General features: G+C 54.7%; 1 protein-coding gene across 2 annotated transcripts; it reads left to right on the forward strand.

Moving 5' to 3' along the window:
• Positions 1-4,343: 4,343 nt before the first annotated feature.
• Positions 4,344-17,610, forward strand: TEX29 (testis expressed 29). 2 transcript variants are annotated; one of them, XM_028497725.1, is made up of 4 exons: positions 4,344-4,432; positions 6,783-6,893; positions 15,743-15,957; positions 17,008-17,610. In XM_028497725.1, exons 1-4 carry the CDS (start codon positions 4,375-4,377, stop codon positions 17,494-17,496), a joined length of 873 nt encoding a protein of 290 aa, XP_028353526.1. In that variant the 5' UTR covers positions 4,344-4,374; the 3' UTR covers positions 17,497-17,610. The 2 variants fall into 2 exon arrangements, with proteins under 2 accessions (XP_028353526.1, XP_028353527.1); XM_028497726.1 differs by having other exon boundaries at positions 15,743-15,909.
• The last annotated feature ends 228 nt before the right edge of the window (positions 17,611-17,838 follow it).

Raw genomic sequence — 17,838 nt, forward strand, 5'->3', positions numbered from 1 at the left:
TCACCGAATTCCTCCTTTACCTGGCAGTAGCTAGCAAGCAGGTGAACCCAGCCCGCGGTCTGCTGTCCCCAGCCCGCAAAGTTCCTCTCCAGCACGGGTTCCCAGGGCGCGGTGGGTGGGACCCCCCTGGGACCCCCCCCGCCCTGCTCCCCGGGGCCCAGGGAGCCACCGCGCTGGCTGGGGCAGGACGCGGGGCAGGGCAGCGGGCACGCGGGCCGCTCGCCTTCCATCCCGGGAGGAGCCGTGCCGGCCCGCCAGTGCCCCCGGCCCCCTGGCCTCCCGGTCGTGGACGAGGCCCTCCGCCTGGCCGCTGCTGCTCGCGTGGCCTCTGCCTTTTTATTGTGGAACAGTGAAGCCCGTGTAGAAGTAACAGGTGACCGTTACTCCCCAAGATCCGGGTGTGTGGTCACCACCCGCCGCTCCGCGGGTCACGCGCCAGCAGTTTGCCGAGCGCTTCCTGTGAAGGGGCTGCACGTGACGTCACTGTACGATGGTCCTCTCTCATTTCTGGGTTGGAAGGTGCCAGGAGTTTCCGGTGTTTTCTGGAAATCCACCAGCGGGCGGGGGAGGCGCTGGACAGTCTGAAAACTGCCCCACAGGACAGGATGGGGACAGTGTTGCTCTTTTGAAGGTTTCCTCGCGCGCAGGTCACGCGAGGCTGCCTTTTCCTAACACATGGCTGGCTGCTCGTCACCTGGGCTCCGCGGGGGCTGAAGTTGCGCCGTTTTAATTTCTCCCTTAGATGCGGTCTTTAACGAACTCGATTTTACTTGGAAACAGAAGCGGTGGCGCTTAAGCGGAAGGAGGCGTGGAGTGGCACCGCCCCTGCGCACGGCACCCCCGCCGGAGAGAGCGCTGCGGAATCCGGCCAGATTCTGTCCTGGCCGTGAGGGCCGAGCACGTGGTGGGGACCCGGGGCTCCAGGCCTGGGCGGCGTGGCCCGCGGCGCCCGACCCAGGCCCACCCACCTTTAAGCCGCTGCCCTTGGGTTTGTTTTGTCCCCTAAGAGCCACGTTAGGTGTGTGTTAGGGTCCGGAGGCTTCCTTCTCGGGTTATTGTCCCAGCAAAGTTGATGACACAGGTGCTGGTCTCCCGAGGCTGCTGTGACAGGTACAGTGAACTGGGTGGGTCCTGACAGCAGAGGCTGATTCTCTCACGGTCCTGAGGCCCGAAGTCTGGAGCCCGCCTATCGGGGGCCCCGGGTCCCTCTGGAGGCACGGGGGGAGGCCCCTTCCAGCCCCCGTGGCGCCCGTCCCAGAGGTGCCCGGCTCGGCCTCTGTTGGCACGTGGCCGCCGTCTGTGTCTTCTCAGCGCCCTTCTCCCCGTGTGTCTGTTTTCTCTCCTTGGTGGGACACCAGTCATTTTGGATTAGGGCCATGGCAATGACCTCAGCCCAGTGACATCTGCAAAGACCCAGCTTCAGACAGCGTCACGTTCACAGGTACTCGGGTCAGGACTTGAACGCATCTCCCGGGGGGTCACGACTCAGCCCGTCACAGGCGCGGGCCTGTCCCCGCCTCCAGCCTGGGTGGGGTACCTGCCCTCCCAGAAGCCGGCCTGAGTGTGGCCGCAGGTTCTCAGCTAAACCCCACCCTGACGTAAACCAGGGAGGGGAGTCGCGCAGGGTCCCCAGAGGCTGCCGTGCAGAGCTTCTCCTGTTCTAGAAAAGCCAGGGCAGCTCCCACAGTTCCCAAGGGAACACCACTCGGTCCAGGACAGCAAGCGTCTTGCTTTTTAGCTAAACCTATATCACAGGGGAACAGGCCTCGTCTGATAAAGGGAGACCTTAGTAGCCCAGGTCGCGCCGGAGCTCCCCCTGTGGCCCGCGAGGCCTCCATCCTCCGCAGGCCTGGCCGGTCAGGGGAGTGGACAGCAGGTCATGGGCAGCCCAGGCACCGGCCACCACCCCGAGATGCCCCCAGGGTCTCCGCATACAGCACGCTCGGCTCTCGGGTTACAGCCGCCCGGTGGCGGAAGTAGCAGCGCGTCGTCCTGGGGTCCCCGGGCAGTGGGTTCCTCTCTCTCCTTCGGGTCCTACCAGCACCGCGGTGACCTCCGGCGCCCCAGGGCAGTGCCCAGCCGGCTCCCTTGGCTCCCTTGTCTCCACCTGAGTCAATCCTTTGAAACCTCAGATCCCATCTGGCCTCGCCCCGGGGGCCCCGATGTGACCCCGCGCCCCCCAACCCTGGGCTTTCTCAGCCTCCAGTGCTGACCCAGCCTTCACATGGCCACACGTGGCCGCCTCCACCGCTTCCCGGAAGCTCGTCGGTAAATGCACTTGAACCCTCTCCAAGGTGGTTTGAAGTCTGAAGTCCGCAGGAGGGCGCCCGGCTGCCCACCCTCCTGGTGGGGACGGCGGCCTGGGGCGGCCGCTCTGAAGACAGTCCGGCCATTCCTCAGAAGGTCAGCCTCGAGTCGCCACCTGCCAGCCGGGCCACGTCCAGGAGCGTGTCCACGTGCGCACAAAACTCCTACGGGAAGGTGCACGGCAGCATTTTCCCCTTGACAGCCGCGAACGTGGAACAGCGCAGATGTCCATCAGCAGAGAAACGGATCAACGAGACGTCTGTCCACGTGGTGGACTTCCTTCAGCCGTGGAAGGAGTGGCGCTCTGGCACGCGCTGTCACGCGGGTGTGTCTTGAACACGTCAAGCGGGAGAAGCCAGGCCCAAAGGCCACGCATGGTGTGACGCCACTGACGGGACGCGTCCAGAGGCACGAGTCCCCGGCCTCGGGGCGGGCCGGTGGTTACCGGGAGCGGCGGGGAGCGGGGCTTCCGCGTACGGCACGCGGGCTTTTCCCAGGCTGCGAGCGCGCCGTGCTGCGAAGGCAGAGCGTGGACGCCGAGCGCCGCCGCAGCGCGCGCTCCACGCGGGCGAGTCGTGCGCAGCGCGCGGCGGGGCAGCCTCGGGAGCTGCCGGACGCCCACCCTGACCTCCCAAGTCTCCGGACGTGGGCGCCGTTTACCGCGCATCGGCCACGCGACAGTCCCGTGCCGGTGCGTGCGTATCATCACCTCGGTTTCAGAAGAGGAAAGCGAGGCCCCGGGAGGCTTGGTCACGTGGTCACGGGGAGGCGCCAAAGCCGCTGCATCTGGCGCGCGCGGGGGCGGGGCGCCATCCACCGGGGGTCGGGGCACTCCCGCGGCTCCACCCCGCAGGCTCTGACCCGTCCCCCTCCCACGTGGCCGGCCCTCCCCTCCCTGGTTCTCCCTGCTCCTCGTCCCGTCCGTCCATGACCTCGAGTGACCCCGAGTCCCCAGGCCTCGGCCACCTGCTCCCCGGGTCACGCACACCTGGGCTCTGGCTCCCACCGAGAGCCTCCGGCCGCCCTCGGCGTCCCCGCTTGCTCTCTCCTCTCGTCGCCATCGCCCGCTGGGCCTGGGCACTTGTCTCCTCGCCGCCCCCGCCCGCGTTTTCATCCTCTCCCGGGGCGCCGCTCCGCCTCCACCCCCGACAGCGCGCTCTCCCCGTGCGCTCAGGCCGCCGGGACCTCAGCCCCGCCCGCACGCCGCGTCCGCCGGCCTGTCCACTGGGAGCCCAGTGTCCACCTGTCCAGCCGGGTCTCCCCTCTCACCACGTCCGCTCGGGCTACCAGTCACTGACTCTAATTAAAAGGACACACGGAAGGCGCTCGACCGGCCCCGCGCCCAGTCGCCCCTTTGATTTTCTCCTACCTTATCGCGTTATCCCCAGGCTGACTCGTGCCTGCTTCTCGCCGGTGTCAGCACAGCCAGGGCGATGCTGTTAGGATATAATTCACCTTTCCCTCTGCACAGAATCCTGTCCTAACGCCCGACGTCCCCTGGCGTGAAGGCCAGAGCCCCCCACGCCACCCACAGGCGTGCTCGTGCTTTGGCCTCCGTCCCCTCTCCTCTGCCGGCCTTCCCTCGAGCCACGCCGGGTCCTTCCTGTTCTCGGATTCACCAGGCAGGCCTGCCTCACCCCGGGGCCTGGGCACCTACTGCTGCTTCCGCCTCGCCGGGCCCGGCTCTGAGGATGAGCCTGGCCGGCCGATGGGGTGGGCGTCGCTAAGGAAAGGGGCTGGGGTGCGGGGTCGGGAGGTCCCCTGCCCGGGCCCTCTGTGTGATGCCGCGGGGCCTGTGTGACATCACAGCCGGCGGGGCGGCCCTTCCACCGGCCAGGAGCAGCGTGGGACGGAGGCGGCGGCCAGTCTCTTGTTTGATCCGAGAGCTGCTGTCCACGTGGACCGTGGCCGTGAGTGGTGTGGCCGGAGCTCAGCCGGGGAAGTGCCCGCCCGGCCTCCTCCCTTCCTGGCGCAAACTGCCCTGCGGCCCGGCCTCCAGGTCCCCTGTGCTGACCTGCTCTCTCCCCCAGGTTCCCTGGACCCCCTGGCTGTCCTTCAGCTGCTGCGATGAGATACGCTCCAGAATTCAAGAAGTCCCCCTCGCACGTCCTGAAGACGTTTGCCGGTAACAGGCCGGGCCCTCGGGGCTCCGGGGAGGCTGTGGTTTCCGAGCCACGAGGCCCGGCGCAGGGGCGGCGGGAAGCAGGGAGGGCCAGCCCGGAGCGAGGGGGAGGGCCGTGTGCGTCCCCGTGGGAACATCTGTGCAGAGGGGACGGGGCGGGGCCTCGGGGGCCGGGGCCTTGCAGCCCTTGAGGGATCGTCCGCGGGTCCAGTTCTGCCTGGCAGTCCCGCAGCTTCGCACCCATACTGCCCCACCGCTGCGCTCTCTCTCCGACAAGTCACCCGTCCAGGGGCTCCTCGGAGGGCCGCGCCCCCGAGTGACCCAGGGATCCGGGCCTCGGACACCAGGCCAGGCGGAGGGCAGCAGGGTGGAGCCGCTCCCTGGAGAGGGCAGCGTGGTCATGGGGCCGAGATGGGTCACACAGAGGTTCCCAGGAAGGAGGGCGCAGCTGGGAGTGGGCGCCACCGCGCAGACGGGGCCCAGGGGCCTTCCCAGGCGCTCGCTTCACGGAAGAAACGCTCCGCGGAAACCTGACGTAAAGAAAAATGCCTAAAAGCACACGTGGTTTCCCAGCGATGTCCCGAGGGGATTTCCCCCAGTGGGAGGCTCTCTCCTGGGGACCCGGGCACCCTGACACCCTCCGGTGCCCTGACCCTGCACCCTAGTCTGTCTGGAGAGCCCTGATGCAGCCACGCGGGACACGTGCCCCTCTCACATGAGACCCATGTCACGTGCTGGGCTCAGTTCCAAACCCACGTGTCAATTGTCTGGGCACAAGGGTCCAGGCCTCCTGAACTGCAGAAGCCAAACCAGGGGAAGGAGGTGGGGAGGGGACCCACGGGGCCGTCGCAGCCGGGCCAGGCCATGCAGGGGCTCTGAGGGGCCATCCGGGCGCCGGGGGTCCCTTCCACCCGGTAGCCCGGGTCTGGGAAGCGCCGTGGATTCGGGAACCCAAGAGGACTCCGACGAGGGTGTAATGGGTGTGGGATGCCCCGCGGTCCAGGGGCACAGGGCCGGCTGCCGTGCTGCTTCTCGAGCCCCCCTTTGCCTTATGAGCCACTCTGCAGAAATAACCCAAATGGCCTGTGCGGCGCTTTACGGTTTATAGGGCGCTTTTGCAGAAACGATTTCCACGTTCACGGCCCCTCTGTGAGGGAATCAACGTTGGCTTTAGACCAACAGGCAGAACGGGCAGAGGTGCACGGTAGACCAACCGCCGAGAGCACAGGCCGCACGGCCAGGTCCCCGGGTCAAGCCCTTCCCCCCACGCCGCCTTGACCTTCACTCCCTCACCTCTGACACGGGCCAGCGTGAGGAGGGTCTCTGCAGAGGGGCTGCTGGAACGATCGAAGGAGATAGAACTTGGAGAAATCCCCGAGGGGGGCTCCTTGCAGCCCTGACACACTTGAAGCAAAACCCAGCACAGCTCACGTCCCCTCAAAGTCTGCAGGGACCGAGCCCTCGCCCGAGACCTCGGCGACCACGGCGACCACGGCCCGGGAGCCAGCACAGCCCCGCCCGCCCGGGGTCAGCGGGCCGTCTCTGGCTCCCGGGCTCCGGCTGCAGGGGGTCCCCGACTCTGTCCAGCCTTCCGTCTGCAGCGGCGGCCTCCGCAGCGCAGGCCCCACGACGGGGAGGCCGAGGACACGGGATGGGGCACACCTGGAGTCGGGGTGTCCTGGGACACGGAGGAAAGGGCGTGGGAGGGCGGCGGGTTTCCCTGGAATCCCTTAGTCTGAGAGACCAAACTCCCCCCGCCCACCCGAGGGAGACGGCGTTCCCTGGAGACTCAGGAAAGGGCGGGCCCTGCTCCGCGCCGCCCGGGGAGACCCTGTTTACGGCTGACGGGCACCTGCTCAGAGCTCAGCCCCTGCGGTCCTTCGCCCTCCGCTGCAAGGCACGTGCCTTCCTGGCGCTAAACTTTCTGTCCTTTCGATTTGACTTTTAAATTCTGAAATAATCCTCATGGTGGTCATTTGAACTCAGTCTGCGCTTAAACGCGGATTAAGAACATGTTGCTGCCCGAACTCCCAAACACCCATTGTATTAGGTCTTTGCTTGCCAATTGCTTTGTGGAGCGCTGAGCCCCGCGAGCTCTCCGCCGGGACGCGTTATCTCCTTCATCACTGGGGGACCCCGCATTATTCTGTGTGTGTCATCAACTTGACATTGTCGTGTTCAGAAATCTAATTCATTCCAGATCTGAGTTCCAAAGTGAGATGTGTATGATGCGTGATGAAAACTGTAACAAAACCCACCACGCAAACCCGCGAGCTCCCCCTCCCTGCCCCGCGTTCCTTCAAGTCAGGGGGGCTGTGTATCGGGGTAACGCCCGTGTGTGTCTGCTTCGCAGTGTGCGACACCCCTCTGTACGACATATGTGACTACAACGTCACCGGAGGTCGGTGCAAGGAACTCGGGTGCTGCTTTTATAAAGGCATCTGCTATGAGAAGGCCGTTCCCGGTAAGTATCCGGCCAGGCCCGCCCTGGCGGACAAAGCCACGCGGGCCAAGAACGGCCTGCTTCCCTCTCCCTCCCGGGTCTCTGTTGCTGTCCGGGCCTCTTTCTTTGTTCCCTGGTCACATCGCGCTGCTTGGTGCAGCCGCACGAGAGACGGCTCTGAGGGCCTGGGCCTGGGACTTCAGCCACCAGAGACAGTCCACTCCTGGGTGGGCCAGACGTGCTGTTGAAGAGGCTTATTTGAGATCCCTCCATCCTGGGGGGGGCGAGGGGGTGTAGAAACCTGCGTTGGAGGAGACGGCTCTGCAAAAGCAGCTGGCTCGGGGCAGGGCCCCTGCGGCTGTGCGCGAGGGGAGGCCTGACCCAGGCGGGAGCTGGAGCCCTGAGGACCCAGGACAGACCCCCGACTGGGGTCAGGATGAAACTTAGACCTGACACTGAGCTCTGCTGCCGGTCCCTGAAGCCCAGGATGTACCTGGGGAGGTGGAACTAGTAGGGGGGCCTGGGATGGGGAGGGGGCCCGAGCTGGCGGGGAGGCCGGACCCTCCCAGTCAAGGCAGCAAGGGAGGCACCCGGGACTCAGAGGGCAGCAGGGGGGGCGAGGGGGGAGGAGGAGGTGAGCTGTGTCTCCTGGCCCAGAAGGGGTGCCCTAACTATGCTTCTTCTGGATACTTGCCCTCACTTCTGCCTCTGGAATTGTCTAAATTAGTATTTCCAAACACTCAAATTCGTCTTGATGGTTGATGCTTTCCCTTGCCCTGTATGCGCCCCTTTTAGAAACGGGGGTGAGGGCTCTAGAACTTCTGGGAAGGGGTAAACACGTCCCTGGAACAGGGCAGCTTGCAGGAGACCTCACCGGGGAGGAGGAACGTGTCCCCAGATATAGAAAGCTGGCTGTGGACCCTCAGCTCCGATGCTCTGGGAAGTGTGTCCTGTACCCTCCTCCGCCCTCACCCCCCGGGGGTCAAGGGTGCAGCTGTGTCCTGTGACTTTCCGGGATTTCTTCTTCCCTTGTTTCTCCTCTGCGGTCCCAGCTGGACTCAGCCGTCCACCCCCAAGGCCTGCCTTCTCGTTCCTGGACACGGGAAGTCAGAAACATTACCCTAGGGGCAGCCCCATCCCACAGACTCAAAACCTTCCACCAGCTCCTTCAAGAAGTGATATTCTGAGCAAAACAAGAAGCTAAAGCATCGGCAAGATCCGGGTTCAGCCAAAGGGAGAGCATTGTCTTCCTTTATGGTGAAGATTTGGTGTGTAGGGCCAAAGCGGAGGCAGTTTAGCTTAAAAAGAGGCAGATAATCGAGGCCACAACGAACACTCCTCATAGCTGGGAGGATTTTCTGGTGACAATTTCTCCTTCAGATCTTGAGTTAGAAGACTTGGGACCAGATCTCCTTACTCCACCTCCAGGGACCCCAGCACCCCTATGATCCCACACCCCTTCCCCTGTACCTGAAGATAGAAGCAATTGGAAGTTACCTCCTTTGGTTGTTATTTTTACTGAGATAGAATTCTCATGCCGTAAAATTCACCCTTTTGAAGTGTATAATTCAGTGACTTTTAGTATATTCACAAAGTTATACACTATAAATTCCAGAACATTTTCATTATCCCCAAAAGAAACCTGCGCCCATTAAACCATCACCCTATTCCCCTCCCCCTCCAGTCCCTGGTAACCACCAATCTGTGTTTATGGATCTACCTGTTCTGGACATTTCATATAAATGGAGTCATACCATATGGGGTGGCCTTTTGTGTCTGGCTTCTTTCACTTACATAATGTTTTCAAGGTTCATCTGTGATGTACCATGTGTCAGTACTTCATTCCTTTTTATGGCTGAATAATATTCCATTGCCTGGATGGACCACATTGTTTATCATTTGTCTGTTGATGGGCATTTGGGTTGTTTCCACTTTTTTTTTTTTTTTTTTTTTTTTTTTTTGTGGTACGCGGGCCTCCCTCTGCTGTGGCCTCTCCCGTTGCGGAGCACAGGCCCCGGACGCGAAGGCCCAGGGGCCATGGCCCACGGGCCCAGCCGCTCCACGGCATGCGGGATCCCCCCAGACCGGGGCGCGAACCCGGAACCACTGCACCACCAGGGAAGCCCTGTTTCCTGCTGCATTACATTATTTGTAAGTTTTTTAAAAAATAATGCTACAGTGAACACATTTCAGGCACACAGTTTTTTGCTTGCTGAATAATTTTTTTTTTTTTTTTTTTTTTTTTTTTTTTGTGGTACGCGGGCCTCCCTCTGCTGTGGCCTCTCCTGTTGCGGAGCACAGGCCCCGGACGCGCAGGCCCAGGGGCCATGGCCCACGGGCCCAGCTGCTCCACGGCATGCGGGATCCCCCCAGACCGGGGCGCGAACCCGGAACCACTGCGCCACCAGGGAAGCCCTGTTTCCACTTTTTAGCTCTTATGAATGAAGCTACTATGAACAAATGCACACAGATTTTGTATGAACATGTTCTCATTTCTGGCCCATATATTAACTCTATTTTAAAATTTTGAGGAAATGTCAAACTAGTTTCCAAGTGGCTGCACCATTTTACAGTCTAAACCAGCAGCATATGAGGGTTCCAGTTTCTCCATATTCTCACCAACACTTTTCATCCGTCTTTTTGATTATACCCATTGTAATGGGTGTGAAGTTATATTTCATTGTCATTTTGATTTGTATTTCCCTAATGAGTAATGACGAGCTTATTTTCATGCGCTTATTGACTGTGTATCTTCTCTGGAGAAAAGTCTATTAAAATCCTGCGCTTAGTTTTTAACTGGGTTAGTTAATTATCTTTTTATCGTGGCGTTGTAAGGGCTATTCATATATTCTTGTAGACCCTTTTCAGATATATGATTTCAAATATATTCTCCAAATCTGTTGACTGTCTTTTCACTTTCTTGATAGCATCCTTTGAAGCACAAAAACTTTCAGTTTTGATGATGTCCAGTTTATCTATTTGTTCTTTGGTTGCTTGTGCTTTGGGGGTTTTTATCTAAGAAACCATCATCTAATTCAAGGTCACAAAGATTTACATTTAGGATATCTTCTAAGGGTTGTGTGGTTTTATCTCATACATTTCCGTCTTTGATCCACTTTGTGTTCATTTTTGTATGTGGTGTGAGGCAGGGGTACAACTTCATTCTTCTGCATACAGATGTCCAGTTTTCCCAGAACCATTTGTTGATAAGACTGTTCTCCACTGAGTTGTCTCCACAGCCTTGTTGAAATCAATTGCTCCTCCTAAGTGTGAGAATTTATTTCTAGACTTTCCATTCCATCCCATTGATCTATGTGTCTATCTTTAATCAGCACCACAAGGCTTTGATCACTGTAGCCTTGTAATAAGTATTGAGATGTGAGTCCTCCAATTTTGTTGTTCATTTTCAAGATTGTTTAAGTTATTATGGGTCATATGAATTTCCATATGAATTCTAGGATCCCTTGTCAATTTCTGCAAAAAGCCATCTGGCATTTTGATAGGGATTGTGTTCAAACTGTAGATAATTTGGGGGAAGATGTAAAGGGGTATTGCTATTTTAGTAATATTAAGTTTTCTCATCTTCTTAATAGTGGATGTTTTCCATTTTACGTTGTTTTAAATTTCTTTCAATAACATATTGTAGTTTTCAGTATGCTAATCTGTTTTTCTTTTTATTAAATTTATTCCTATTTATTTTATTCTAATGTTATTGTAAATTGAATTGTCTTTTCAATTTTATTTTCAGATTGTATATAGAATCCTAGGTATATATGCAGTAGAATTGAAAGGTTGCTAGTGTATAGAAATAACATAAAATTTTTATGTTGATCTTGTATCCTGCAACCTTCTTGAACTTGTTTATTAATTCTTGTCATTTTTTAGTTTATTTCTTAGAATTTTCTACATTTAAGATCATATCATCTGCACATAGAGATAGTTCTACTTCTTCCTTTCCAATCTAGATGGTTTTATTTCATTTTCCTGCTAGAACTTCAGTACAGTGGTGAATAGAGGCAGTGATACTGGACATCCTTGTCTTGATTCTGATATTTGGGGGAAGCTTTCAGTGTTTCACCATTAAGTACCATGGTAGCTTGGGTTTTATTAGATATCATTTATCAGGTCAAGGAAGTTCCCTTGTCTTCCTAGTTTTTTGAGTATTTTTACCATAAAAAGATGTTGGATTTTATCAAATTCTTTGCATCTAAGAGCACCTCAGGTGTGGTCTTTTTTTTTTTTTTTTTGGTGTTATGAAAAGCACTTTTAATTCTGTATAGAATTTAAAAGACAAAAGCATAAAAATAACTAACCATAAAACTATGTTAATGGATACAATTTATATAAAGATGTAATTTGTGACATCAATATAAAGTAGGGGTGGGGAGATGCAAAAGAGGTATTTTTTTTTGAATTTTATTTTTTATACAGCAGGTTCTTATTAGTTATCAATTTATACATATAAGTGTATATATGTCAATCCCAATCTCCCAATCCATCCCACCACCACCACCCCCCCTCAGGGGTGGTCTTTATTACTTATGTAGATTTGAGTTACTATCTAGTATTCTTTTCTTTCATCCTGAAGGACTCCCTTTAGTATTTCTTGTAAGGCAGGTCTGCTAGTGCTGAATTCTCTCCGTTTTTGTTTATCTGGGAATATCTTAATTTCTCCTTCATTTTGGAAGGATAAGTTTATAAAATTCTGAGTTGACAGTCTGTCAGCACTTTGAATATTTCATCCCATTGCCTCTGCCCTCTATGGTTTCTGGTGAGAAATCTGCTCATTATCTTAAGGCTTCTTTATACACAGCGTGTCGCTTCTCTTATGCTGCTTTCAAGATTCTCTTTTGACAGTTTATCATGTGTCTAGGCCTGAATCTCTTTGATTTTATCCTACTCAGAGTTCATGAGCTTCTTGGCAATGTAGATTAATGTTTATCAAATTTAGGAAGTTTTTGCCATTTCTTCAAATATTCTTTCTGCCCTCTCCTCTCCCTCTGGGACTCCCATCCTACATATTTGGTACACTCCATGGTGTCCCACAGATCTCTGAGGTTCTATTAATTTGTCTTAATTCAATTTTCTTTCTGTTACTCAGACTGGCTAATCTCAATGGACGTATCTTCGGGTTTGTTGATTCTTTCTTTTGCCTGCTCAAATCTACCCTTGAGGTCCTCTGGTGAGATTTTCATTTCCATTATTATACTTTCGACTTCAGAATTTCTATTTGGTTCTTTTTTTTAAATTAAATAATTTCTATCTTTTTGTTGATATTCTCCATTTGGTGAGATATCATTCTCATAGTCCAGTTCTTTAGACATGGCTTCCTCTAGTTCTTTGAACATATTTAAAATAAAGTCTTTGCCTAGGGCTTCCCTGGTGGTGCAGTGGTTGAGAATCCACCTGCCAATGCAGGGGACACGGGTTCGTGCCCCGGTCCAGGAAGATCCCACATGCCGCGGAGCGGCTGGGCCTGTGAGCCATGGCCACTGAGCCTGTGCGTCCGGAGCCTGCGCTCCGCAATGGGAGAGGCCACAGCAGTGAGAGGCCCGCATACCGAAAAAAAAAAAAAAGTCTTTGCCTAGTAAGTCTAACATCTGGGCTTCCTGGGGGACCATTTCTATGGATGGACTTTTTTCATGTACATGGCCATATTTTCTTATTTCTTTGCATGTCCTGTATTTTTTGTTGACAGTAGACATTTTAAATAATATAATGTGGCAACTCTGAAAATCAGGTTCTCCTGCCTCCCCCGATCTCTTGCTGTTGCTATTGTCATTGTTTCATGACTTTTCTTGATGAATTCTGTAACGTCTGTATTCTTTGTGGTGTGTGCTCATTGAAGACTGTGCTTGGTCAGCCTAGTGGTCAGACTAATGGCTGGACAGAAATCTCTGTAGACATCTGGAAACAATGATCTCTCAGTCTCTGCTGAGGGCCCTGTGTGTGTGTTGGGACCCACCTTCTACACTCAGCCAGATAGTTCCCAACTCTACCTTAACCTTCACTTCCTGCTTGCACAGAACCTCAAGGTCAGCCAGCAGTGCAAGCTTGGAGCCTTCTCAGGTCTTTCCTAGGTATGTGCACAGCCCTGGAGGTGCCCACTGCCTTCTAGGTTCCAGGGACTATGTCACAGCTTTCCAAACCTCCCTGTAGACAGATCATCCCTCAGGTTTTCCCTCTAAGCTTTTTGGTCAGCCTGTTGTTTGCCCCCAACTTCTATCAACCACCTCAGCCATCATGATTCTCAACAATTGCCTCTGATTATTTCCAGCAAATGGCTGAGGGAAAGGCTATTCACACTGCATGAGATCCAAGTCAAGTCACATAAAGACAACCTTGCAAGTGGGGTCTTCCAGTGAAGCACCAGATGGAACCAAGTGTGACCATTTTCTGGGAATGGGACTTTGAAGGAGCTTCAGTCCTTTTCCTTACCCTCCAGTGGTACCAAGCTGCTGGTTGTCACCAGGACTGTGGGCTGTAGGTTTTCGTGACTATCATGGAACTGGAGAGAGGGCAGGAGAGGTGGGAACAGGCATGTTAAAATGTCCAAATATCAATGTTGTTACTGAGATTCATCTGTTCATCTTGAATAAAGAGACTGCTGCAAGATTTTGGTTAATTTCCAAAGTTTTGAAAAAGTTTATTACCTCAATTTTTTTTTTTTTTTTTTTGCGGTACGCGGGCCTTTCACTGTTGTGGCCTCTCCCGTTGTGGAGCACAGGCTCCAGATGTGCAGGCTCAGCGGCCATGGCTCACGGGCCCAGCCGCTCTGCGGCATGTGGGATCCTCCCAGACCGGGGCATGAACCCACGTCTCCCGCATTGGCAGGCGGACTCTCAACCACTGCGCCACCAGGGAAGCCCTATTACCTCAATTTTGGCCCTTGTTCTCATTGCTTTTCTGAAGGAGGGTATTTTGGGGCAGGGGCTCCTGCTCTGCCATTTTTTCCGATGTAACCCTGAAAGTTAATTTGGGGCTTTAATGAACCTCTAGTCCAGTTGTACACAGTGGGGTAGTGAAAGAGATACCACAAGACATAGTGCTTTTTTTTTTTTTTTTAAAGGAGTTCATTCTCCTCCATCTATCTCATTGTAAAACCCATGGCATCTTACTTGAGAGAGCTGGATGAGTCTCAGGTCTTACACTGTTGAATGGCCCATCACATTGCTGCATCCCAGCCGCTCGTTCACTGGGGGATGTGACAGGTACTCCTGAAGCTGACTTCATGGGACTGGGTGGTAGTTTGGCCATAATTTGCTGCTTTTTGCACTTGTCATCCTTTTGTTGCTTTGTGGTTTTAGCAGTTGGACGCACACACATATCACTATTTAGAGAGCAGCCGATGATTACAATCTGGCTCACTTCATTTCCATCACAGAGTTTTGCTTCTTAGAGGACTCTGGTGTCCTAGGCACATATGCAACCTAGTTTTTCTGAGACGTTTACCACGTGGGGCTCCTAAAATCAGGAAACTTTAACATCCAAAGGGTATATGAGTTTGTTCCTTCAATCTTCTACATATAAAGAGGCAAAAGGCATTCAATTCCCAGGTCAAGTTACAAGACAGGGCATACATAGTCTTTAGCCATTAATTATCCCAATTTGCTCACATCCTAATGAAATGGAGCCCTAACAGCATAAAGCAGTGAAATGGATCATTCAAGGAAGAATGCAGCCAGCAAAGGAACAGAAATCCAAGCGGCTGCTGCTGCTTTTTCTTTATTTTTCATCTGTTCCATCCCCTGAGCATCTTCTCATCAGAGTTTCATTGCGGGAGTTGGCCATTTTGTAAATGTTAGTATTTCAGACATCATTTAAATTAGAACAATCACCTGATGCCTGTCACTTATTTGAAAAATGAACCTTATTCTTTATAGCACCTTAATTATTAGTGTCCTTAAGGAACCCAGAAAAGAGCACAAACGGAAGAATTTTTGTCCTTGCAGAGGGCCCATTGTTCTGCAAGTGGGTGTGTCATTTTTGCATGGAGGCGAGTATTAATCCTTTTCTACTCTTTCAATTATAATAAATGAGTTGCGTGAGCTAGGCTTTTTCTTCAGACTTCTTTCGAGCTCAAGAGCTTGGGCCATCTGTGGGAAGAGTCTGGGCAGTGAGCCCTGCATTTGAGTTCTCACTGTGCCCTCAAATTATTTTTCATTTCTTTGACATCCTTCTCATTCAAGACGGCGAGCGAACCTTTGTACTGTGTAAGTTGTAGTATTCGGTGACAGGGTATTATGAGTTCTTTGTGCACGTAATTCCATGTTATGAAAACCTTTCACCAACTTCTTAAATCGGCTGGTTTGAAGTGCACATTGTGTTGTGGCATAATCTGTATTATTAGGAACATGAACTTGGGGAATTAGCATTAGATCTTTGAGAAAGAATTGGGAATTCAAAGAGGATGACTTGCTTTCATTCCTCAGTCTTGATTGTAGGGTACAGTATTTAACCTGTCATTTCTCCTAAGTGTTTGACTTCAGTTTCTTCATGGGACTTGCTGAGACGATTTTAAAACTTTTGTTTAACTGTATTTGGGGGAGGACTTGCCAAGATATTCCTTCAGTTGCTGTTGTTTCTGAGTGATCAATCATAGTAAGTGTTTTATGATATTGCTCGCCAGCTGCGTGTGATGCTCCCGGTTCTGTCCTTGGAAGCCTGGGTGCCACGTGCCGAGTCTGTTTAGAGCACGTATAAGAAAACAAAATGAGGACTATGAAGACAAAGCATTTATCTTGGCAAATACACGTTCAAGATCACGAACCCGATGTTTTTAGGGGCGCGTCCTGGCGGAGGGCTGGGCGGCCCATAGAGTTTTCCACCCTTAATTTCTCTGATTGTGATAAAAACTCTCTTTCCACCAGAGTCGTCCAAGAGAGTAGGAGAGAAAAGGAAGTCCCTACAGAGGTACCTTTGTCCTCCAAGTCCAGCGCTAAAGTGGAAATGGTGCCCTCGGGCGGGCGGCCGGCAGGGTCGAAGGCCCCGAGCACAGAGCCGTCGCGCAAGAGCCCGGAGAGCGGTAGCGAGGGCGGTAAGGCGGCGGGAATGGGCAGCTCTACTTCCTCTGCGGTCTTCTCCGGTAAAGACACCCGGCAGCCGTGTCAGCCCTTCTGCGAGTTACACTTGTTTTTCAGTTGGGACAAAAGTCTATCTTCTCCAGCTGGGAGGGGCGGGTTTGCAAGGTGGATTCTGCCCTCAGCACAGGCCTCCCGTCCACAAGGCCATTCCCTCCTGGAAACATCGCCTTCCCTCCCCTGCCCTCCGTGTCCGCTCAGACACGTCCTGCCGGGGCGTGGGCGGCGACACCGCCGGCTGGGCTGCAGCCCCGGTGCTGGCTGGCGGCGGGAGAGCGCCTCCTCCTTCTGCGGCGCCGGCAGCTGTGAAGTGTCTCCCCGCTGCTCTGGTTTCCGGGAAGCCCAGTTGCTTGTCTGGTCACTCACCCTCTTAGGTGGCCTTTGGCCGGAGCCCCTGGCAGGTTAGAGAAGAGTGTCCTCAGTGATCGGCTCTGTCCTGGGCCACGTCTGTGCGGGAACTCTGTCTAGGGCTCTTGGTACCACGGGTCACAAGGCGTGGCTTTCCTGGAGCAGTGAGCGGCCTGCCCAGACGTCTTCAGGGACCCGGACGTGGCCCCTGGTGGATGGATGTGCAGGCCCGGCGCGCACCTTCTCAGGGTGCCCCCTGCGGGGAGAGGTGCAGATGCGCCCCCCACCCTGGGATGAGTGGAGAGTCTCAGGACAGCAGAGACCCCCCCGCCACCAAACTTGCTTTCATTTGTTTTTGTTTTTTTGTGTGTGTGTGTGTGTGGTACGCGAGCCTCTCACCGCCGCGGCCTCTCCCGTCGCGGAGCACAGGCTCCGGACGCGCAGGCTCGGCGGCCACGGCTCACGGGCCCAGCCGCTCCGCGGCACGTGGGATCTTCCCGGACCGGGGCACGAACCCGCGTCCCCTGCGTCGGCAGGCGGGCTCCCAACCACTGCGCCACCGGGGAAGCCCCAAACTTGCTTTTGAGAGAATCATGGCCAAGTGTGTAACATGTATCTGTGTCCACAGGCCTTGAAGAAGTTCCCCTGGGGTGGCCGAGTATTCCATTCAAAGGCCACTTCTTTTTGTTTTTGTTTTAATCCCGCAGCACTGGCCGTACCAGAAGACGAAGAAACTGAGGACTGAGGTGCGTGCTGGGGACCCAGTGAAGTTGGGGGGAGCCTCTGGAAGAGATGGGGCGGCGGGGCAACGGCTGTTGAAATATGTGATGCAATGGCCACCCGATGAGAAAGAAAAAAAGTATCTTGGAAGCGTCGTGTTCCGTGTTGTGTACCCAAGGCCAGAGTTTCACCTTCGGAGGGAGGAAGGCGTCGGAGCTGAGACCACGCGCCAGGAGCTTTCATTTCTGACGCTCGGCTTGGTACCGACCCCGGGACCGGCAGCTTGCAGTGCTGACTCAGCACCGAGGCCCCCTTTGCAGGGCACAGGCTACAGGCTCACCGGGCGGGTTGTCCCTCAGACCCACAGGGAGGGCAGGCCTTGCCCAGCAGAAGCAGCACCACCCTCCCCAGGGTCCCCCTCCCGTGACAGGACGCACATGGGTTCAGCGAGACGGACACGTGCGAAGTGTGGGTGACGCCAGCCCAGGGAGACCCCGTGGTCTTGGAGAATCCCTGCTTTTACGTTGGCAACTTGCATTCTCCAGAGCTGCACAAAGGGATTATTTGGATAAGAAATCAGCACAAAAAAGCCCCTAGAAGCCCTCGTGCATTTTCTAGCTGGTAAGTTCGAGCGCACGGGGATGTGAATGGCCCTAGACGCCCTCGTGCATTTTCTAGCTGGTAAGTTCGAGCGCACGGGGATGTGAATGGCCCTAGACCCTCAGACCCACAGGGAGGGCAGGCCTTGCCCAGCAGAAGCAGCACCACCCTCCCCAGGGTCCCCCTCCCGTGACAGGACGCACATGGGTTCAGCGAGA

Source organism: Physeter macrocephalus, chromosome 13 (genome assembly GCF_002837175.3).
Source record: "Physeter macrocephalus isolate SW-GA chromosome 13, ASM283717v5, whole genome shotgun sequence".
Lineage (NCBI taxonomy): Eukaryota > Metazoa > Chordata > Mammalia > Artiodactyla > Physeteridae > Physeter > Physeter macrocephalus.

Bases quoted from the DNA above. Each gene is read 5' to 3' on its own strand.
- TEX29 (XM_028497725.1), top strand. From the start codon at position 4,375: ATGAGATACGCTCCAGAATTCAAGAAGTCCCCCTCGCACGTCCTGAAG. The intron at 6,894-15,742 runs GTAAGTATCCGG...TCTTTCCACCAG, and splicing joins CTATGAGAAGGCCGTTCCCG to AGTCGTCCAAGAGAGTAGGA. The intron at 15,958-17,007 runs GTAAAGACACCC...TTAATCCCGCAG, and splicing joins TTCCTCTGCGGTCTTCTCCG to CACTGGCCGTACCAGAAGAC.